Consider the following 24,190-nt stretch of genomic DNA (forward strand, 5'->3'; position numbering starts at 1 on the left):
CTTCACAACCAAGAGTCTTGGAAAAATCCAAGGACAGAAGGAATTGTTGGTGGGGGAGAGATTAATCTACTTTTTCCAAAGTTTGGAACCACTAAACTGCAAAGTCTTGTACTTTGGTTTTAAATGTAGCTTTTAAAAATTAAAGATTATAAAAATACCACTTTGTGTACTTTTCCCCTCCTTGCTACTCGTACTTACAAAACAAAACAAACTCTTCAGGCTTTCTGGATTACAAGTGCCACTCTGCAGGGCTCCTCTGATAATTCTATGAACCTGTGCACCGTGAATGAAGTTGCTTCCGACAATAATCTGATTATAAAATGAGAGCTGACAAATTCTCGAGTTGACTTCTAGCACAGCAACAGTTTTGTTTACTTTTTTTTTAATGAACTGTAGGGGAGGCCTGGTTGAACATTATTACCATTGCTGAGGCAAAAAAACAACAACTCACTTTGGAGAGCTTTCTTTCTTCAATAAATTAAGATGAAAAAGGGAGGGGGCTAGACACACAGCCAAGTTCATGGGTGTCATCTGATTCTCTTCCACCAAATTGACAACGTCATTTAGGAAGCACAGAAGTGTCTGCAGGACTTCCCTGTTCTCATCTTCCAGCAGCAGGATGGCAGCCTGCACAGCCTGTAGCCGCTGCTCCTTGGGGACAACTGAGGAAACACGAGCCGGGTGGTTAGAGGGACAGCTGCAGAAAGAGTCAGGGAGAGAGCCCATAAAATCCACTTCCTGACATGGAGATATTAAAAGACTTCAACAACAACGATGGTGGCTGACACACAGAGAAATAATTGCTCAGGCCTCACAGCTAGTGTGAGACAGAGCAAGAATTCAAACCCCAGTAGTGGAACACTAGAACCTGCAGTACTTAGCAACACCACCATTCTGTTTTTTTTTTTAAACATATATATATATATGTAAATATATTTAAAATATATACATATACATATACATATACATATACATATACATATACATATACATATACATATACATATATATATCCTCTCTGAGCAGTAGGCCTACTCCTCTGTTGCCAGATAACTTTTTTGTCCTGGTGGAAGCTGGCATTGGATTGGGCTGAATTTGGATTCACCCTGGCTTCTCTTTTACCCATCCTCCCTACCAGGCAGTTTGGGTAACACCTCCTAGGGCACCAAAGGCTCTCAGGGAAATAGTTTAAAACCATCCCAGCCCTATGGAAGTAGCCTGGCCATGATGCCAGTGTGGCACAATTAACCATGAGTGGTGAAGTCCAGTGAGCCTGCCCTCTGGGCATTCCTAGGGGCCCAGGACCTCCATGATGACCTGTATATCTTCTTCTCTCCTACAAGTCACCACGGCTTTCAGAGGATACACTCAATCCACTCTGCATGGAGAGTCAATGTCATTTATTTCATAAACTTGGTGGTTATAAATACTGAAGCTATGTTTAAGGGAGAGGAACCAAGCTCCCTTAGGTCAGGGGAAAGATATGGCTCTGCTTGGTCCCATTCCCTCTGAGGGTAGTCCTGGCAGTTGGGAGGTAGGCACTGGTTATATAGGAGTAAAAGGGAACCAGCCCAACCTTTTGAAGTGAATTAAGCCTAAAAATCACAGCAAATTGTTGCTAGATGCCCCATTTTGCTGCTTCCTGTCTACGTTTGCTTAAAGATCATTTCACTTTGATTCATGAACATAGTCAGGAGCTCACTTGAGTTTACATTGTTATTTCTCTTAAAGGGACACATTCTGGGGCACAGATATCCACAACAGGGTGTGGGTACTCCCAAAGGATGGGGGACTATACTTGTGATAGTCCCTGGAGGTATGAGAAAAACATTCAAGTGTTTTATCTTGTTCTTTAAAAATACTGGTTAAGCAAGCTTTATAATGTGCGCACTATATCACAAGGTATTTGAATTAATCCCACATTTAGGACATTTTCTTCTCGTAGAAGTAAATCACAGAACAGAAATTTATGCCCTGCGCTCTAGAAGTCTTCTGCATGGCCGAAGGATCTGTGACACCATGAGCTGTCTATTAGGTAGAATCCTGTGAGAGGATTCTATATGCCAGGAATGGCCAAGTTCCTGACCCTGTACGCTAGCAAATTCACATTTCCAGAAAAGTGTGACCATGGGTTATACATTGTGAAATACATCCCTACCTGGCACTTCCAAAAGATACTGAAAATTGCTGCAGCTATATCTGACGTATATAGAGAAGAACCATTTTAGCAAACAAATGAGAACAAAGCCATTTTGTTTTTTCTTGCTTCTGCTGAGATCGATACTACTAATAATTTCAAGCTTGAGAGTTCTGTTTGAAGTGCATCTTGAGCTCACTGAGCTGCTTTTAAACATGCTTTTGTGGGTAAGATGTCATATATATGTGTATAGTTACATATTAACTTTAGATGATCAAGCTGCTTTTCATTGCCAATGTACAATTCCTTTTGCCATCGTTTTTAAAATGTCACCTGTGAGATCTGTTGTCCCAAATATCTTTCTACTCACTCATTCCTTTACTTCTCAAAAATGCCTCCTGTCTATTATTTTCTACTAAAAAAGGTTGGGAAGGTCAATTGTTGATTGCTAAATTCTGCATTCATTTTTTACTTTATGCTCCTTGACCTTTGATTACACATGACATTGCTGTGGAGCCTTCCTCTTTTGTGACTCAGTGGACTGTTTCAGATCCGCCTTGTCAAGTGTTGAGAATCTGTGACCATGTTGGTGGCTCTCAGCCCTCACATTCCACCTTCTCCATTTGCAACACTTGTCTTGTTGCCCTGAAGTCAACTCTCCTTCTCCTCTTTCCTTTGCATATCCTCTCTGTCATCAAGCCTCCATACCATAGGGTTGTTCCTGGTCACTCTACCTTTCCCTTTCTCAGAGGTTGGAAAGATTAGAATATCTTCATGATCCACCTACACTCCATCCAGGTTAATCGTTTCATGCAAGAAGTAGCACAACTGGAAACAAAATTCTGTGGAACTGGGACGGGAACTGCTCATTTCTCTCCCATGGCCTTTGAAAATTTGACTTTGGATTCTATCCATGGAATGCCTTATTTCCAGTCCAACTGCAGGACGTCATTGTTCATAATCCAGAACCTCAATCAATGTGCTAGCTCTTTAGCTCTCTGTTCATGTCTACCCAGTAACTCTTATATACCACCTCTGGATTCATGGATCAAAAAAGCAGTTCTGATGAACTGTGACCCTTGCAGACAGCACAGTCTGACCAAGGAAACATCAGACTACTTGCTCAATACCCATTCTCCCCTTCCTCACTAAGAGAATATGTGCCCTGTGCAGCACTCATGGTCCATGGGTGGCCTGTGGTCAGGGAAATGAACGCTTCCAGATCTAGGGATGAACTTGGTAACCACATTCCTCTTTTCAACGACTGGTGTAGGGGACAAGATGTAAACTATCTCTGACTGAGGAAATCAAGAAAAATGCTAGCAGCTTCCACAACATTAATTTCTCTCATGAAGTAAGACCTATGCTTAGGGGGAAGCCCATTTGTCTTGCATTTGCATGGGATTTTGTGAAGGTGTGATAACTCTAAGTTGTGGCAGTCATACTGCGACCCCAAGGGAAAGTCAAGAAAGCCAGATTTTGCCTTTGGCTGCAGAATTACCTAACAATGGAATGGTTCAATTCTACATTTTTTGTCCAGTGAGATAACAGAATGTCCTTATTATTTAGACAATTGCTTGTTACATTTTTGGTTCTGCTTTTATGGGTGAAAGCATCATAGCTGGAAAAACTTTTAATAATACCTACTACCTAAATAATAGCTAAATCTTCAACAATATCACTGGTGCTTAATGAATCGAGTATGAGCCCATTGTACTAATTTTTAAAACGTATTTATTTATTTATTTATTTAATTTTGTTGGATACAGGGTCTCACTACACAGTTTAGACTAGTGATCCTCCTGTCTCAGCCTCTCCAGCACTGAGATTACAGGTGTACACCACCACACCCAGTTTCACAGTTGGCACTGTGTACCCAGGTTGTGGGGCTGGTATGGCATGTGGTACCTGGGATGGAACTTGGGCCCTTGAGCTTGTCAGATAGGCGCTTAGACTGCTGAGCTATCTACCCAGCCTTATGCTACTTCTCAATGCCTGTCCTTGAATAGCCCTGGCCTAATTTTTCAGTGGCATCTGATATCACACTGTACATTTGCCTTCTATGCAGACAGACAAATATCCTGTACTCCTCTGACCTCTGTTCATGTAGTCTACTTCATCTAGAATATGTTCTTTACATATCTCAACCTTTGGTTTTTACTTTCTTCACCAAGTTCTACTGCCCATCTCAACTTTCTTGGACTTATCTTTGTGACTGTGCTGTGGAACTTCACCTCTGTTCTAGGTCAGTCACTATATTCACATGTTGCTCCCTCAGTTGTAGAATTCTTCAGAGCAGAGTGAGCCTCACATATCCACATGCTTGGCTGTGCTCAGCTGGGACAGGTATGTAAGGCCCCCTCAGTAAATGTTCATTTGGCTAAAATAAAACTCTGCTTTGATCTGGCTTCTTGGCTGTAAGTCCTGGAATAGGCCACAGGAATTTATTTCTTGGAAAATAGTCTAATGTTAGCTTTGACTAGTGTCACTGTCAACCCAAGAATCGACTGAAATGTAAAGACTCATTTGTGACACTTCCAAACCATAATGGAACTTAACTGAGAAACAGAGTTTAATATTGAACAGCGACACTGTCATGAGTACCCTGTGTTTGGGCTCTAGCAATGTATATCACTAATTCAACTGAACCTCTTCACTTTGGCAAAGTCATATTTGTTTAATGTTGCCACTTCATTCTGCTTTTATTGGTGGTACTAAGTACAATCCTTTTTGACTTTGCAATGTTATCCTTCTTTTAAACACATTTACTACAGAAATCTCTCTATCAGGGAACTTCAAATGGCATTAATTCCATGTAAGGGCTCATTTCAGCCACACTTTGCTGTAAAATCAAAGTCTATAAGCTAAACGCAGTCTTATAAAGAATGGAGACTTGGGCCATGAAAATGAGTCATAATGCTAATGTTACCATCTGGAAAAGATTTAAATACTTATTTCTACTAGTCCCCTTGGCACCTTTCTTTCACAGGACAGGGTTAGATGTCAGTAATTGCTATTTTCCTTTTTTAAAACATAATTTAATTTAGGCCGGGGAGATATCTCAGTAGAGTAAATGCTTGCCTGGCAAGTGCAAGGTCCTGAGTTCAACCCTCGGTACTGAAAAACAAAATTAGTTTATTTGTGCGTGCATGTAGCATATAATATTTACATTCCTTATTGGGAGCTAGTCATGTACATAGCACATCTTAATTCCTTTTTCCTTCCCTTCCTCCTTCCTCCACCCATCCCTGGATCTCCTTCCTTTTTTCTCAGTATATGTTTACAGTATACTCTGTTCACATTTCTCGAGTGGATTTGGTATATGTGGGCAATACATTCCAGCTCCTTTTTCATCTCTTATCTCCTCTCTCCCTCTATCCTTTACTTTCAGTGATTATTTTAATTACTACAGCTTCACTGAGAACTGCTGACATTATATAATTCCAAGGGGGGATGTAAATCAACTGCATTAAGCCAGAGACTTGGGGCTGGGGAGATGGCTCAGTAGAATAAGTGCTTAAGTGTAAGGGCCTGAATTCAATCCCTGGTTCTGCCAAAAGAAACAAAAAAAAAAAAAAAAAAAAAAAAACCAGAGACTTCATTTGATTTGTTTGCTTTTCATCCATTAATACACTTGCCTTATTTTTCATTTCCTTCCATATAGTTCACATTGAATTTTCTGTATTCCCAAAAAATGTTTACTTTTCACAATAATTAAATGTTTTCATAAATGCTATGAAATAAATTCTGTTACATCCCCTTTTCATTTTAAATTAATTGAAAATATTAAAAGTTTAAATTTTCCACAAAACCTTATTTAGAAGTAATATTCTAGTGCATAAATGCTTTATTTCTAATATTCTCCCACTTCCATTATCTTGAGCATAGGCTTTTTAAAATCAACAATTGTGATTTTCAATGATTATTTTAATCATCATGGCTTTGCTGAAAACTACTGCTTTAACATCACTTAAAAATCCAAGTAAAAATATAAATATCACTAACATTTTTAGAGCAAACTGTGGAAAAAAAACCCACTTTTGACATACTTCTTTATGGATTCATAAATTACTTGTATCATTGAAATTCAGTCCTTAGGAAACCTGCTCAGTGGGTAGTGTGTGTGAACACTGAGCTGCACTGTTTCCACTTACACTGGTAGATGTGGAGGAAGGTCTCACTGAGCTTGTTGGTGAAAAGTGGCTCGGGGAGGTCCCGGAAGAACTGCTTCACCATATCTGCCACATCATAAGCAGATTGGTCTTCATAGCTGACCTTCTCAGGAAAACTCTCATTCATTTGACGTAGGGCATGGATTCGAGACTTCACTCCTGACTTGCGGAAAAGACCCACCTGAAACAAGCCCCAGGGATGTATTATTAGCCAGCCTGCTCTTTCCTCAATGTCTTCTTTACGTACATACCCTGGGTATGGAAGGCCTGGGGACCACGGATGGGTGGGCTGGACCTGCATCCTAGCTCACAAATTCTGAGTCACTAAGGTAGCTACTTTAGGCAGCCACCAAACACTGGCTTTTTTTTTATAAGATACAAGAAAGGACAACACTCCCATCATAGGCCTGCTGCGGGGATGGAATGAGGAGACACGTAGGAATGTGCTTTGTGACCTGTGCTGTCTAATTGCACAGTCTGTGCTGTGGTTTTATTCATTTATTCAATAAGCAATGATTTAGTACTCATTATGCACCCTACATTCTTGTGCTAGGTGTCACTTGCAGGCAGAACAGACAATGCCCTGCCCTTTGTCATTCACAATTTCAAGGGGATTTTGAACAAGTTTCATCAAATAGGAAGTTTGATGAACAGAAGCATCTCAGATAAAATAACCATAGTCAGCACCTTTTTGGAGAAGTCCATGGGAAATATGTTCATGCAACTAAGTAACAAACAAACAAACAAACTGAGAAATATACATAGTCATGCCTCAGTTCACAAATTCAATATTCTCCATGATTTTGACTGCAAACTGAGCTAGAGAATGGAATCAATTTTCCCCATTAGGTCAGCATCAGACCTAATGATTGAACTTGATTTGGTTCAGTTTGTGACCAGAATCATGGAAAGAATCAAGCTTGTGAGCCAACATACCTCTAGAACCTGCGTGCCTCGGTTCATGAACACTTTGATATATGAGCAATTTGGTTCATGAACAGATGCATTTGGCAAAATTTTGCTTTCGTTGGCAAACTCTGCATCGGGTGACAAACATGCCTGTGGCTATCGTTCCCATACAAACACAAATACGGCCGTGCTTTTCAAAATCATAGAACAGACTAGGTTTGTGGACCAAGATATAGACATAGATAGGCTATAGATATAGACATAAGGAATTTACTTTTTTTCTTCAGGGGCCCTGGCACCTGTGATATTTATGTCTCATTATGTGTGGTACTTACTGCTCTATTTGGCTCATTATTCTGTGTATGTGCTCTTCAGTGAGAACCACTCCTAAGTTACTTTCTTCTAGATGTTATCCTACTGTGCTCTCCCTATACTCGGAGAAACGCAGGACCATAGCTGGGTCATCAGCCCCTCTACTAGACTCCAAGCTTACACCTGACCAAAGTTCACATCTGACAAAGCATACTTTGTTTGTGGCAATAAATCAGAGTAGCTCTGATCCTTTTAAACTGTAGGAAGAGCAAGGGAAAAATTCCAAGTCATCAGAGAATTACTATTTTGTTTCCGCAGTACTAGGAATTAAACTCAGAGCTTTGCACTGAGATAAATACCTTCAGCCTTTTAAAATTTTTATTTTGAGACAGAGTCTTTCTAAGTCATTACATTGCCCAGACTGGGCTTGCATTTGTCATCTTCCTGCCTCAGCTCATGGTCACACACATCAGCATATGGACTGCAAAGGAAGGACACACGGCTGCTTTTTGTGGCCATAATGAACAAAACCCCTAGTAATACTTGTTTTCTTCCTGAGGTTTGTCATTCTAATTCCACAGATCAGGCTATTCAGGCAAAAATATCACTTCAACTCTCGGTTAGTTTGTTCTTCTTAAAATGTCTAGGGCCTGGGAGATACCCCAGGGGCACAAGTGCCTGCCTGGCAAGGTACTCATTGTGATTCCTGGTATTAAAAAAAAAAAAAGTTTAAAATGTCTAGACAATGCAAAACTTTGCCATACTTCAGTCTGTTAGATGGGTGATCACTGCAGAGAGATCTGCCTTCAACCTGTTTACCTCATTGAATTTTATAATTCTGTAAGGAGGCCCCACACTGTGGCCATCACAGACCTTTGCCACATCAGAGTTCTCAGAATCTCACTGCCCCAAAGGGGAATTCTTAACTGTGGCTCACAAATATTTGTCCTCACAAAAGTTGGTATTATTCCACTTGAAAAGAACTCACATTCTTTATACAGCAGAGAAATATTGATCAGGAGCTATAAAAAGAGTGTTTGTGTTTTTGTTGGGCACGTTTCCCTTTTGTCCACTTTATTTTATACTTTTTTTCAGGGCCTTTACTGGTGTATATGCATATACACCCAGGGATGTTTTCTTTGTATTGTTCGGTTTCCAGGTTTCTTCTTATTTTGGCATATATTGGTATTTTAATTATTTTAGACATGTCTGGAGCTCTCCAGTTGCAGGCTCTGAGCTTCTTGCACTGACTGTGAACTCAGGATTTCTAGAGGGTTAGCCGAGATTTATTCCTTCTGCCTCAGATTCTGACAATAACCTTTCAACCCTGCCCTTATCTCCCAGGGAATGTGGGACATTTTTGTTGGACATCCAGAAGGAAATTTCTTTCCTAAACTTAATGACAGAAAGATGGTCTCAAATCAGACCATACTCCAGATTCCATTAAGAATGGCAGAGAAAAAAGATGGAGAAAATCACAGGCTTCAAAGACAGAATGAACTGATAAATAAACTGACCCTAGGACCACCCTGTTTTCTGACTCTTTGTTATTGTTTCTGTATGAGATTATTCATTTCCTAATGTTGCAGTCATTGGCATTTTTTTTATGGTGCTGGCGATCAAACCCATGTGATTTGTATTCTTTTGACTAAAGATTTTTTTCTAAGTGAAAATTAGAGAGCCGAAGAAACCCATTGCTTCCAGCAGAATAGTCCTCATCACCGCTGATAAAAAGTGATCCCAGATATCTCAGCTTCATGAAGAATAAGACCCAATGTGGATGATCTGTCTTCCATTTGTCTCTGAGTATATTGTTAGTTGGTAGGTGACCTGGCAGTTACGCAAGGCCACACACTTGGTGGGATGCTCTGCTACCACAAGTTTGAAATTCTCAATAATGTATTAATAAGGGTTCATACAACCCCATTTTGCACCAGGTCCCCCAATTTCATACCAGGTCTTTCTCTCATGTGCCTTCAAAGCCTAGGTGACAGGTCATCTCCAACAATTGAATAATGGTGGCCATGGGTGCAAAATCCATATTCTATTTTGGGGCAAGGTACTAAAGATTAAAGCTAGGGCCTTTTCACTGAGCTACATCTCCAGCCCCTTTTTATTTTTATTTTGACACAAGGTCTTACTAAGTTGCCTAGGCTAGATTTGAACTTCTGATCCTTATGCCTTAGCCTCCCAGAATGCTGGGATTATAGCCCTGCTCTACTATGTTCAGCTACAAAATCCATTTTACAAGCATCTCTCTCACTCATGCTGTCTCTCTCCATCTAAGGATAATAGGGTGAGTGTCCTTTTGTTCTAACTTTATCTTCTCTTTTTTTCATTTTCCCCCTAAAATCCTAGCTATGAAAAATGAAGGATGGAAGGTATTATTTAAATAGATGGTCCCAAAGCGTCCCTCATGTTATCTGAGGTAGGCAATATGCAAAGTGATGAACAGGCAGCTCAACAGAGAACACTCTTACTGAGTACAAAGTGTATTCCCAGCATAATTAGGCTTTTAAAATGTACTGCTCCATTAGAAGGAGCGGTTGGGCATGAGTGCTGCATTAGAATTCAAATTTCATCTAAATAATATTAAATCTTCTCTCAGCATCCTGTTTATGCTAATCCTTTCAGGGCTTAATGATGTTTATCAGGAATTCCATTTCCTCTTCTTTAGAAATGTGCTCAGCTAATGAAGGAAGGTTGGCTTTATTCAGAAACAGATTTATAAGAAGACTGTGTGGCAGGTTCTGATTTGGAGCACTGCAGTCTCAGTATCTCACTGCAGCGACTTCATATTCATCAGGACTCAGGTATAACCCATGCTTCTGGGTGCAGTTGATTTAGGGCAGAAATAAAATCTCAGACAACAAAGCAAGACTCCTTGCACACACTGCTATGTCGGAATACAAATGGCTTGTAATTGAAAGCTAAACTTTCTCATTTCATCTATAGCCATCTTACAGAAAATGGATACACCATGCTTCATCATATAAACTGTTCTGCACTAGCATGTGTGGGAGGTGAAATGCGGGCAATGTTTCATGGCTCTGTGAAGCTGGAGTTAGCTATTTTCAAAGAATTCTATGTTCAAAGTGAATGCATAGTATGAGGGCCAGGGACTGGCTCATTGCTGGAGACATCCTTCCCCCTAATCAAGGTCAGGGTCTCTCACTCAAGTGTGGCTTAGAGGAAGGCTACAAGGAGACATTGTGGTCCTCTGTGACACTAAGGGAGATTTCAAGGCCCTATGCAGACCTCTCTCAATTCCAACAAGGTGCTATTGGCAAAAAACATTCATCTAGTGTTTTTCTCCCTCCTCTTTACTCTCGCTTTCCTCTCTTTTCTGGGTCATATGCTTTTAAATTTATAGGATGGTCTTTGTCTTGTTCTTGATTCTCTTGTATTTTACTTTCACTAGTTCTCTCCTATAACCTTCCTACTAACGCTTTCTTTTACACAGGGACCGGTGGGGTGGCCTCTGTGTGTGTTCTTGGCTATGAGACGAAGGAGTGAAAGAATTTATAAGGCAGAAAACCATACCAGGATTAAGGTGGGAAAAATGGCCACAGTGAAAGTCCCTTGGACATCTAACAGATTCATTCTTGCTTCCAATACAATGGAAGTCTTGTCTTACTTTGATTACATTTAGAATAAGCATTTAAATTCTTGAAATGAATCTTTTTCCTAAAAAGCTTTGCCCTTGCACTTTTTCAGCGTGGAATTATTCCAGATTTTAAAAAATAGACACTTGAGATGGGTACTAGGAATAAACCAGCAAGAAGATGTTGAGGATATTTTGATACTCAGTTTCCTTTTTTAAAAAGATTTATTTATTTATTACATATGGAATATGATAGCAGGGCTCGAATTCAGGTCCTTGAGTTTGCCAGGCAGGCACTTAAACCACTGACCTATCTCCCCAGCCCTCCTTTTTATTTATATGACTTTCACTTTCTTGATATTTGCTTCAAAAGGATCCTGAACCCATCATGACAGTAATACTGGTGCTGTACCTTATCAGAATCTTCTTGGGGTGGGAATGGCTTATATTCTACACTAAAGACTTGGTAGTGAGTGCAATGGTGGTATTATAATTCATTTATCTATACCCAACTGGAACTTAGAGTGACTTTTAATGTTCTGTAAACTACAATAAGATATGATTAAATTGAATTAAAGATAATAGAACATTATTGCAAGAAGAAAATTAGAATAGAAAAGGATAACAAATTAGGAATAAGACTGATTCAAAAGTTAATGTAAAAATTACGTATATTTATTACAGGCAGAATATGAACTTGACTTTCAGCTTTCTAGCAGCCAACACAGAGAGGAAAACACCCCCATATGAATGAGCCTTATGCCTACAATATAAAAACTGGACTAGTGATCCAAAAGAAATGGTGATTTCAAGTGCTAAAGGCAGAGGAAAAAAAATCTTCCCTCATTCTCACAAAAATAACATTACATGGCGTAATGAACAATATTGTGAACCAAATCTAGTCAAGGGATTAATCAATGAGTTGTATGACCACCTCTTAAAGTGTCTTTTAGTGCTGGGACAGCATTATGCCAAAAGCTACCAGGAAAAAGTAATTGTAATGGTGCAGTGGAGGACAGTGACTTAAAACTTAGACTCTGGAGTTCACAGATTTGTAAGCAAGTGGTAACTCCATCATAGAAGCCAGATCTTAACACCAGCCAGGGTGGATATGGAGTTAAATAAAACAATGAAAGTGGAACACTTAGTATGCTTGCCTCAAACATATTGGGCAGTTGAGAAAGGTTATTATTGAACTAATGGCATAAATAGACTGCATTTCCTTTAGGCAGTCCTAAAAAACATTTTCTCTTAATGGAATTTTTGTTGATAAGCATTAGTTGGTCATGCTTTTGGTCAAAAACATTCTTTATGCTTAGTGAAAGACATAAACAAAAATTCAGAAGCAAGCTACATCTGTACACCTTTACACAAATTTCCAAGTGTCTGAATCAAAAGCTACCCTCCACAAATCACAATGTTGGCTCTGCACCAAAAAACCAATTAAAATATAATTTGAGCCACAGAATTTTATATTATAGAATGTAAAATACTTCCAGCATTGGAAAAGAGACCAAAACGGGTATTTCCAAATATCTACCAAGCCCACCTCTCTGAATTTTTTTCTCAGCGAAACATAGAGAATTAACTCTGATTAATATGTGTCCTTGGTAGAAACCTCTAAAATTTAGAAGGAATTATGTGTAAATAACCAGATTCACTTGCTTGCTCTGTTGGGATGTTGCTCACAAGTCAATTTTTGGGGCGTGTGCCAAAGAAGGGCACATTATTTGTAAATTAGTTTGTTGCACTTTTTTTTCCCTTGGAAAATAAAAAGCAATCCAGAGCCAGTAAACGTATTTCTCAAAACCAAAATAGCTGTCATCACTATGACACCAACAACTGCTCATTGGCTGTTCTGAAAAAGTGTATTTGTACAGTCTCTACATGAGAAGTTGCAATGGTCAAAGGTGACCATGAATTTATTTCAATCAAAGATGATTTCAATGAAGTGATTACTCCTGTTTGGCTCCACTGAAAAATCATATGCAATTCATCAAGGTATCATCTTGCTTCTAAGTATGTTCTTGGTTTTGGTGTCTCTACAAGCATCAGGGGCCAAGATCTTTGCGTTCATGCAGTTCACCTCATTTCTATCCAAGGCCAAAAGTAAATCTATATAAAAAGTGCAAATAATCTCAGGTTGCTACAGATTAATCACATGCCATTAAAGGATATTATGGCCACAGATCATTATAGAATAGTTCCTGAAAATATCCTGCTTCTTAAAGTTGCAATTTAAGAAGCAGGAATCTGGCTTTCCTTTTAGATCAAATGTCTCAGGAACTGCAGGAGTGGGTATTAATTTGGAGGAGAAAAAGCTTTGTTTTGTAATTATAGGATGGATTTCACTCTGGGCTTAACCACAGTTGACCATTACAGCACTCCCCAAACTGTCCTGGAGGTAGAAAGTGATCTCTGAAAGTTGTCTAGCGAAAACTTTACAATGAACTCTTTAGATAAGGGGACATTTGATTTCACTGGCACTATTTTTGTATTTTACATAAACATTTTTAAAAAGATGTAAATCAATATGCATTTGGTTTAAGTTTTTTTGTTCATGTGCTGCTTCAAAAATTGATAGGAGAGGGGCTGGGGATAAGCTAGTTTGATCCCCAGCACTATAAAAAAATTGATAGGAGAGACATAAAAATGGTTTTTATCCAACAATAATGTAATAGGTATAAAAGAGTTCTCTAAAGACATTAGTTCTATTGGGCCAATAATTAAAAAGCAAATGTGGTAATTGGTTATGTCCCACTTTTCAGGGAACACAAATTAAAGATTAATATTAACTTTCAAACTATTGATACTATTGAAACTATTAATTCAAACTATTAACATTAACTGTTTGCAATCGTTCTAGGATGTTGCTCAAGTCATCTATGAAGAAGCATCCTCAAGTGTCTTGGCAAGGATATAGCCTGGTGAAATTAAGTTTCTGTATGTAAAGAGCACAGTGCTTTCTGTTGTCAGAGAAGGACACACTACTTTATACTGCACAGATCGACTCTGTCTGGCATTTCACTAATGTGAGCCGTGGTGCCTTACCTGATCGAGGCAGTTGCTGCGTAGGTAGATCAGTGCTTGCTGAATGCTTTGAGGCAGGGGTTGTCCTGATCTCTGGACATGGACTATGAGAGGAACGCCAAAGACAGCTTTGTCTTTGTAATCAGGAACTTTCATCCTCTTCATAAACTTTGGCACTGACCTAGAATTCACAGAAACTAGGTCATGCAAGGCCCCTGGGGCACAGTGCAGGGAGAGGCTGTGGAAGCAAGTGAAAGGGAAACCAAGCTCTTGTTGGAATACTCCACAGGCACAGAGAATCCTACCTTCTCACTCCATTAATCATACCACATGGCAGTCCTATGTATGGCCTCTGCTTAGATGCTATTTTTACTAAACAGCATGATTCATATTGACTGAATGTATTTGTAGCTCTGTTTCCAAGTCAAGTAAATAACATTCCAATTTAATTGTGACTGATACGTCCCTCAAGTGTTGAACACTTAAAAGTCACCAACAGAACAAAATAAAACACATGTAAATATTAGAAGAGGAAGAAGAAATCTGGTTGGGGTTGGAGGAAAAAGGTGAGGGGAGAAGACGAATCACATTTCTTGTCTCCTAGAGCTATTTATGTATTTTTAAAGGGAGTTTTAATATATAAGTATATTTTCAATTGACCATGCAATTCATAACCTTCTAAAATATTCTTATAAAGCAGCACTGATTCATATTTATGTATGCAAATGTATAATATATGATAGTTATTGACACATTTTTTCATTTTCACCAAAACATTTACAGTAGTTTCTTATACAAGTTCCAACTTGTGCTTTTGTCAATTCCTGAACTGCAAAGATATGCTGAGTATTCTAGTTTTTATTTGCCAGTGAAATAAAGGCAGAAAAGTGTTTGAGAAATTAAATGCTTTTTGAAAAAAAAAATCAGTGCTTAACATTGTAAGTTCTACTTTGGGCCAGAAGGTACAAGAGACAGATGTTTGTCTGCAAACTGCCAGGATTATTTTATGGCAAGTTTATTTTTAATACCTCTGTTCATAATTTGTTACCCTTTACTTGTCTCCTTTTCTGTCTTGCAGCCTGACCGACTTCCCTGGAAACCAACTGAGAGACACAAATAAAGCAATGGGGTGCAGCAAAGAACAGGGTGTTTAGACCCCAGAGTGTGAACACTGAAGCGTTTGCAAGCGCACATTTGGCCCTGGACACACACAGGCGCTGCAAACGTGCTACGCACCATGTCCAGCCGTGCTTGTTGGGCATGGAGTACTTCTCCATGATGGCCGTGAGGCGCAGCAGGGAGAAGCGCTGGAGCAGGTTCAGCTGGCTGGCAGTCTGGCTGCTGATGTGGGGCGAGGCTGGGGACGGCCGAGGCTGGTGCGAGAGCTGGAAGCTGTTCCATCGCAGCCTCCTGGAGCAGGAAGAGTGTCAGAGAAGCCAGTCACAAAGTGGACTTGGTACTGGGAAATACAGGATGTGCCTTATGTGTGAAAGGCTCAGTAAAACTGTTTCCAGGCCAAGAGAATCACAAAGCAAAGAACTGATGATGTAAATGGGAAAAATTCTCGTGAGAAATGATTTTTTGAAGTTGAATAAATTTAGTAAAAGTTATCTCATTCATTATGGGGCTTAAATAAATGATAAATTAAATGTGTTTATTCTCAGATTAGCAGTGCTAAAAGCAATTGAGAGTGTGAATGTGTTTACAGAGAAAGGCAGAAAGCTGAGGAGAAAGGAGAGATACAGAGAGAGACAGAGAGAGACAGAGAGATAAAAAGATGAGGAGAAAGGAGAGATACAGAGAGAGAGAGAGAGAGAGAGAGAGAGAGAGAGAGAGAGAGAGAGAGAGACAAAGAAGAGATAGAAAGAGACAGATATGGACACAGAGATATGGTCAGAGAGAGAGAGAGACAGGGAACAAGAGCAAGAGTGTTGCAAATGCCGGCGATTCTTGCTGTAACTCATTCATGGTTGAGATGGAGCTGGAAGGGTCAGGCTCAGATGAGAACACATAGGTTCTTATTATCAGGGCCTTCCAAAGCCATTTTCTAGGGTGCTTCTAAACTGGTCTCCAAAAATCAGTTTTTATATGGTTTATAATTAGCATCTTAAAGCAAAAACCATTTCTCAAAGTACATACCTTAGATCTCTCATATTTCTGAGGGAATTTTAAAAAGTTCAAAATGGGAAGCAGAGACATTTTAAGTAATATGTTTTGATGAAATGGAAGAAGCTCTGGCATAGGAACCGGGTCCCTGTTATCCATGGTTTTCTGTGTATAGGGAATTGGGCATTTGGCTTTGTATATGAGAGATTAAAAAAATTTCTGAATGAAACTAAGATCAAAATAAAGAAAAATAGATATGAATATGTGTGGACATGGATGCAATTATCACATCTGTACAAAACATACTTTCATTAGAGTAATTCAAAACTGAATGTATCCTTTTGGATAGTGTCATGCATTTAGTGAGTGTCCTATCCATGTTGAGTAAGGAAATAAACAGCATAACTACCAGGAGGTGGATGAAACACCCATTCAAAAAAGCATGCCACGCACCTGTTGGGCCTGGTCAGAGATGCCCCAACACCAGAATCCCTCCTTTCTCTGACCCCTGGGGCTTCAGATTCATTCAGAGATGTTCCATCTCTTTCCACATCACTGGGTGTTATCTGACCTTCTGAGACAGAGTTGCCTTCAAAATCTAAGGTGATCAAATTAGGCGATGGAAAGGGGGGTAAACCAGGTTCCCCAACCACAGTGTCATGAGATTGCAGTTCAGGCAAGAGATTTTTTGACCAGTCATCTACCACCTCTTGGAGCCCATTGACATGCTGCAGAATGTCATCCAGGTGAGGGAAGAGGTCATCTTTCTCCAAGTCCAGCAGGTCTCCTGTGCTGGCATACAGATGAGAGCCAGGAACATTGTCATAGATACTGACTCGGCTTGCTCTGTGGCCAGAAGCCATGAGCCCAGAGTTCCTTGTACCAGGACTCTGTTGTCTGCCCAGTGAGATGCTCCCTGTCCTCCAGTTAACCCCGTTGGTATTGTCTGTGGGCGAGAGGCTTTCAATAGAAAGTGCCTTGGGAAACGTTCCTGGTTTGTGATCCTTCGGAATGTGCACAACCAAGTTCTCCTGGGAGTGAAACCCATGTGTGTGGTTTTGGTCCCCAGCATCCCGTAGTGCTGTCCCTGCCAGCACATCCAGGTCCTCCAGATACATGCCCCCGCGTTTGTTGGCCTCATAGTGGCATTTCTGGTCCTTCAGGCATGGAGTGCTCACACCACTGCTGCTGTTCTCTGATGGACTGCTCTCACTGCTGGATTTACTGGAGCACGGAAGCCCTTTTCTGCAGGCAACTGGGGGCGAGTTCTGGAGATCTCCATTTGGTATTTGGATGCACTGCATGGCCTTAAAGGATTCTGGCTCCTGCTGCAACACAGGTCCACTGATTACCACGCCACCTATCCGCCCTGGCCCCTTGTGTCTTCCGTGTGCTCCCTTGGCTCTGAGCGTTTCCATGCGTTTCAAGAATGATTTGGCCCGGGTCCTGGTGGGTTTCTCATTCTTAGGGTGGAAAGGGTGGTTGAGAATGTCTCGAGGGTTTTGTGGGAGGCTGCTGCCAACTAGAGTGGCCTCCAGCATGGCCGGGCTGTCGGCACAATACTGGCCTGACTGGCTCCGGCTGTCGCTGCCGCCACTGCTTTCGCTGTGAATGGAGCAGACCTCAGGCTCGCTCAGGTCTGTGAGGACGCTCTCACTGCTGGTGGTGTTTCTCATCCTAGGTCCTCCTGGTGACCCATTTCTGTCTCCCCCTGGAAAGAGCGTATGCAGGTCATCCACACGAGACCACCTGCGGCTGGTTCTTTGGAAAGTCCATTTGTTGCTGATGCAAAGATCTTCCTCATCTGAGTCGTCACCCTGCAAAACAGAAAGGAAGGTTCGCATTTCCGAGGTGCTTGGCTAAAGGTGACCCTGGCAGGAAGTGCTCCAACTTCTATTACCTTCTGTCTTCCCACCCATGGGGTTTCCTGGGCACCCTTGCTTGGTCCCTCCTCCACCTCTCCTTGTCTTGCAGGTCCTCTTTCTCCCCAGGTGCAGAGAGTTTCTTCTCAGCTTGCTGAGCTTATTTTTCTCCTCATTTTCAAATAATTTTTAAAATTCTAAGTTTCCCCTGAATGATTACAATGAGGACATAATTACCATCTAACTAGGCAATCTAAATATAAAACACCTGCAGTTCTCTTTTTCAAGCAAAAACTCAACTCTGCCACAAAAAGCACCTACTTCTTCTTGAAAACCTCTTCATTGAGCACTAGGATCCATATTTCAACTTCTCTCTTTTAAATTTCAATGTCAGCTTACTCAAAACTAAAACTCCTGAAGTTGATTGTTACTGCGCAGTCCCTGTATACCTTAAACAGTAAAATCATCTACTGAATTCCTTTGTGTACAATTTTGGAAGTCAGTTTAGAGATTGTATTTCCGCAGTGCAATCCAGCTGCTCAGCCTGACCAGCCTTTCTGTTTTTCATCAGCCCTGATGGGAATGCCTTTGGCAGGATGCACGTGTTCACATGGCTCTGGTCCACCCCCGTGGTTTTACAATGTGTTGCATTCTGCACCTCACACATTGACTTCACCTATATAGTTTCTGCCTGAACTTCTAGTCCTGGAAAGATGAGTCTGTATTTCCTGAAGCCAGTGATGGTCTTATGTATCCTTGTGTGTCCCTTGGGTCCAACATAAACTCGGAACTACAGCATAAAATATGCTCCCACAAACAACAAAGTGTCAGCTCCTGGCCCCTCCTCCCCATGAGCATCACTGAGGACCTATATGAAGATGACCTTCAAATTTGTTTCCTTACTCGTAACTTCACTCTCATGCTTGTACTCTAGGCTCTCACTGCCTCTTTTTGGATTTATTGCAGCAAAAACCTGGCTAGAATCTTTGTCTTTAGATTTTTCCCCATCTAAACAACTTTCCACAGTGTTATCCAAATATGATCACATAATTTCCCAGCTCAAAAAGCCTTCAGTTTGAAAGCTTCCAACAAGAGCAGTGCCTGTGTTTCTCCGTTTTGTCCATATTTATATCATCTCCACTGCCAAGCTCATAATAACTGCTTGGGTTTTTTGTTAACTGAATTTTCATCTGATTTGGATACCCAGTTCTAGAGCTGGTTCCAAGGTCTGGTGGTATCAGGTAAGAGCTCTGCCATAAATTAAGATTAAAAATAAGCTCTGTCTCATAGGTTTGTTGAAGGGATTAAATAAGGTAATGTAGTTAGCAATCCCTCATTGTATTTGTTATTTTTCTATTTTTGTTCATTTATCTATTGTTTTATGTACCTAACAGTCACCTTAACTGCTCTTACCTTATAATATATTGAATTTTTAAGGTAAAGTAAGCAAATGTCAGTATTGTTGGAATCTTCCCATTCTTATTTATTTCTTCAAAAACTAGATTCTGTCTATGTTTGACTAAACTTTTACATTTAAGTATAAAGTAGAAGAAAGTACAAAGCCAAAGCACTAATAAGAATTCCATGGCTTTCATATAACAATGGGAGAATTTAACATTGATTTTAAAAAATGGTATAGGGCCGGCCAGATAGCTCAGCAGACTAAAGCGACTGCTTAGGCAGAATACAGTGGCCAGGTTCAATCCCTGGAGTGCCGTGCCAGCCCTGCCCCCTGGGGCATGTTGAGATGGCAATTGAGACTAGGCATGGTGGCATGTGCCTATAATCCCAATGCTTAGGAGGCTGAAAACAGGAGAATTACTACGAGTTTGATCTGTGTAGTGAGACCCTGTACTAAAAATACAAAAACCAAAAAAAGTAATAATAATTTTAAAAAATTGAAAAATGGTATATAAAGGTTTGATGAAAGAATTTTTAAAACTAAAATTATACACAGGAAGAAAGGAAAGACAGTGGAATGATGAATCCAAATACACGTTCTTTGGGGTGTTTTCTGTTGCTTCTTTTCTTGTGATTCATATAAAATCTAATGTATGAGGGCTATTTGTGTACAAGGCACATAATAGAGGAATGTAGACTAGTTGGATTATAATGTCACATTCTAGGAAGCTAGTCAGAAGAAGTTGAAATTAAATAATCATCTTGTAAAAGCCAATTCAGCAAACAGTTTTTGAGAAGGCACAAGAAGGATCACTTTTAAAGAAAGCACAGATATTTAAAAAGAGAAACTGTAATATTTGTAAGTGTTGCTTTCAACTACCCTCTCAAACCTGGTTACCAATGCTAGCAACTACATAATAGTTGGATGAGGACTCTTTTTATTTAGGTTAAGAAAGGATTCCGAGTTAGGCTCTGTGGACTGGGAATAGAATGCTATCTCTGTCTGTTGAGTTTGAAGAGGTTATTATACTAACTTTGCCCACCAGGAAGATGTTTACTATCCTCCTGGGGCAAGAGGAAAAGTGGTAACTCCTGGAAAAGTAGCCACACAGTTCAGGGAAATGCAGAAATATTTAGATTGTTGGTACCAAAGCAAACAAAAGCCAAAGCAATAAAAAATAGAAACAAAACAAAGAAAAAAGAAAAATAATCTACCCCTTTCACTTGGCACTCTTTGTATACAGTGCAATTTCATCACAGAAATTACACCACTGCTTTTGTTCACTAGTGCAGGATCTTTCAAAGTAGCAACAGTGACACATGATAAGAGATATATTTTTTTATCGTAAGTCAGGGTATGTCTTCATGTTATACTAAAACAAACAAACAAAAATCATGTAATAGTAAGTATCCCTGTTCATTTGTATCCTGATATGTTACGCTGGTTTTAGAATCTCTAATCCAAAAATCTGACATTTTAAATGCCTCCAAATCCAAAATTATTGAGTGCCAACATGATGACACAAGTGGAAAATTCCACAGCTCTACATCATGTCATATATAACAGACTACAAGTAATCTTAAAATATTGTATAAAATTATCTTGAGGCTGTGAGCACAAAGGTGTGTATGAAATATAAGTTAACTTCATGCTTAGACTTAGATCCTGTCTCATTATGTATATTCAAGTATTCCATAATCTAGAAACAATCTAAAATCCCTATCACTTCGATTTAAGCATTTTAGATACTTTATCTGTAGTCTTAGCCAATTTCATCTTATTAACCATGTTATTTGTGATTCATCAAAAGTACACAAAAGGCCCATGATCTTAAGTATGCAAAACATACTGTACTAGAGTTAAGGTTCTTTTTATACATTTGGGACTGAGTGAAGTATCAAACTCATAGCAGGCTCTCCAACAGTATTTATAACAGTATACTGATTACTTAAAAAATTATCAGATTTTTATCTGTTTGGTCATGATTCTGAGGTTACAAAAAATTTGTTATTATTTTGAGATGTAAAACGCAGTTAATCAAACATGTTTATGAATAGAAGACATCCAAACTAACTTTACTCTCCATTTCCAATGCTTTGTTAGATCATGGACATACTGTGGACATAAGGCATCAGAAGACAGAGGACAAAAGACCTACGTGACAATATTGTGGCCAGGATGGCCAATGGTGGTTGATGTTACCAAAATTTTATTACTTAATGTTGAGTGAATTCACCAAGGTGTTGGCTCTAAAGGCTCTGAAGTCCACTAATGAAGAGATTTCTGCAGGCATGCCTCAAAGTTATACGGATTTTAAGAACTTCAATGGGCAGGCACTTATGCTTTTAAAAATGTAAAGATGGCACGAAGTTATTTGCTAAGGGATCTTAATTGAGGTACCCTTATTGAGACTCAGTTATTCCAAGTGTATAATAAAAATGGAAACATTACATATTTAACATGGCTTGCCAACAGCAACAAATTGAGACTATAAGTGAAAATGCCACCTAAACCATGAAGTGATAGAACCAATTGTCAGCAGGGCACAGTGGCATATACCTATAACCCCAGCTACTCAGGAAGCTGAGGCGGGAGGATTCCAAACTTGTGGCTAACACATGGAACTTAGTGAGACACTGTCTCAAAAATGAAAACAAAAGGAAGGCTAATTATCATTATCAGTGAATATTAATCCAGGATGGGCATCCCTAATCAAAAATCCAAAATCTGAAATAACTCAAAATATATAATTTTTGAGGACCAACATGACACTACAAAACAAACACCATGCCACAAAGACTTTATTTCATGCACAAAATTACTAAAAATAGTATATAAATTTACTTGGAAGCAATGTATATAGGTATACATGAAAATTAAATAAATTTCATGTTTGGTCTTGGTCCTTACTCCAAAATATCTTATGCGTATGGTAGTATTTGAGAATGGAAAAAAGATCTAGGGGCCAGGGAGATGGTTCAGTGGAATAAGCGCTTCCCTGGCAAACGCAAGGGCCTGAGTTCAATCCCTGGTTCCGCCAAAAACAAAAACAAAACTTGAATATGTAACTTCACACCTATAATATTTAAATAACAGAACTTAACCAAAAAAAGGGGATATAGATGAATGTCCATTTTGTATCTGTGTATTCAAAATGGCTAGGATAGATATATAGTTACATTCTCTTAATGAATAGAGGGATTTGTTCTAATAGTGTTTGTAAATAGGATATCATGTCCGCATCTTGTACAGCAATTAACCACTAGGAAGAATGTATGCAATGTGTTAATTATTGAAACTGTCCTACCAACTTGATTTGAAACTGTCTCATTGCTATTTGTTTGTCAATAAAATTATGAAAAAAAAAGATCTAAAATCCAAACACTTCCAGTCCCTAGGATTTTAGATAAGGGACACTAAATCTTTATTGAAATGTATATATATTTTAACCTATTAGAAAGATCATGAGTTCATAGCCTGACATTTTATGAAGTAAAATATAAGGATTTTAACTTTAAAAGTCAACTATAAGATGTATAGGATAGAATGGATTTAGTTCAACAGCTGTTTCAATTCACATTTTAAAGAGTTTTTACAGATTTAATCATAAAGTGAGTTATCCATTCTATATGGCAACCAAAGACGCCATCCTTGGGATGCATGACCAGAGCATGGAACTCAAGATCTGGAAGATCAGAGATCCTTATACTGCCTCTAGCCACATATATCAGTAGCTTGGGCTCTTTCTAAGTGTCACATTTTAAGGGGTACATTTCTAGAGAAGAACAATTGGGATAACTAAATACTTGGGAACCACAACCTCCTGTGAAGAATGATGAAAGATCTAATAGTTGGGTTTAGAAGTGAAGAACTCTAAGACAGGGCAACTCAAAGTGTGACTGGAGGACTATAGATGCCAGGATCTCCCAGTTCTCAGTGTGACAAGCAGGGCAATCGAGTAGGCATTAAAAACTTTGGGTACTTGGACCGGTGGTGTAGCTCAAAGGCTGCCTAAATAGCTCAGAGGACTAAGCACTTGCTTAGGTAAGCACAGGGGCTAGGGTTGGATCCCTGGCACTGCATGCCATGCTGGCCCCACCCTGGGCACACTGAGCCAGCAATGGAGTCTGCGTGTGGTGGCGCACGCTTGTAATCCCAACACTAAGGAGACAAAAATCAGGAGGATCGGTACGAATCCAAGCTGCATTGTAAGACCCTGCACACACACCTGAAAAACAGCAACAACAACAACAACAAAAAATGTTTAAAAAAATCAAAAAACCAAAAACAACTTTGGGTACTATTTGACAGGATTATGCTGTCCAAGCTTGAGATTGGTGGACTCATTTTAGTGAACAGGGGAAATGAGTTTATCTATTGTTTCACATATAGATAATCTAAGCTTATAGCTTTGTAATTACAAAATCAGGCTAAGCGCGAAACTTCTAGATGGTTTGAAAGTATGGCATGACATCCTCCATTCTGAATAAAAGATACTGGAAGGACTACCCAAAGCTTTGAAACTTTTAAATTTCTGAATTGTCTTAACCATCCAGCAGAAAAGGATAAAAACGAAGTATAAGAAGTAAAGCCATGCTGTTATGTTGAGCTTTGGGGACTCAGGTCAACAATTTCTGACATTGCCAGTCAAGCGGA

The 24,190-nt window shown here is 39.5% G+C and overlaps 1 protein-coding gene across 4 annotated transcripts in view; it reads right to left on the reverse strand.

The window, feature by feature from the left end:
• Stard13 (StAR related lipid transfer domain containing 13) overlaps window positions 1-24,190 on the reverse strand; it is a 248,841-nt gene that overhangs the window by 9,908 nt on the left and 214,743 nt on the right. For all 4 annotated transcript variants that reach the window (XM_023715005.1, XM_004631074.2, XM_023715007.1 and 1 more), the window contains exons 5-9: window positions 16,724-18,087; window positions 15,401-15,574; window positions 14,186-14,345; window positions 6,292-6,490; window positions 452-662 (exon numbers count right to left, since the gene is read on the reverse strand). In XM_023715005.1, the coding sequence (XP_023570773.1) occupies window positions 452-662; window positions 6,292-6,490; window positions 14,186-14,345; window positions 15,401-15,574; window positions 16,724-18,087 (2,108 nt within the window). The remainder of the gene's footprint in view (window positions 1-451; window positions 663-6,291; window positions 6,491-14,185; window positions 14,346-15,400; window positions 15,575-16,723; window positions 18,088-24,190) is intronic.

Source organism: Octodon degus, unplaced genomic scaffold (assembly GCF_000260255.1).
Source record: "Octodon degus isolate 3935 unplaced genomic scaffold, OctDeg1.0 scaffold00038, whole genome shotgun sequence".
NCBI classification, from domain to species: Eukaryota; Metazoa; Chordata; class Mammalia; order Rodentia; family Octodontidae; genus Octodon; species Octodon degus.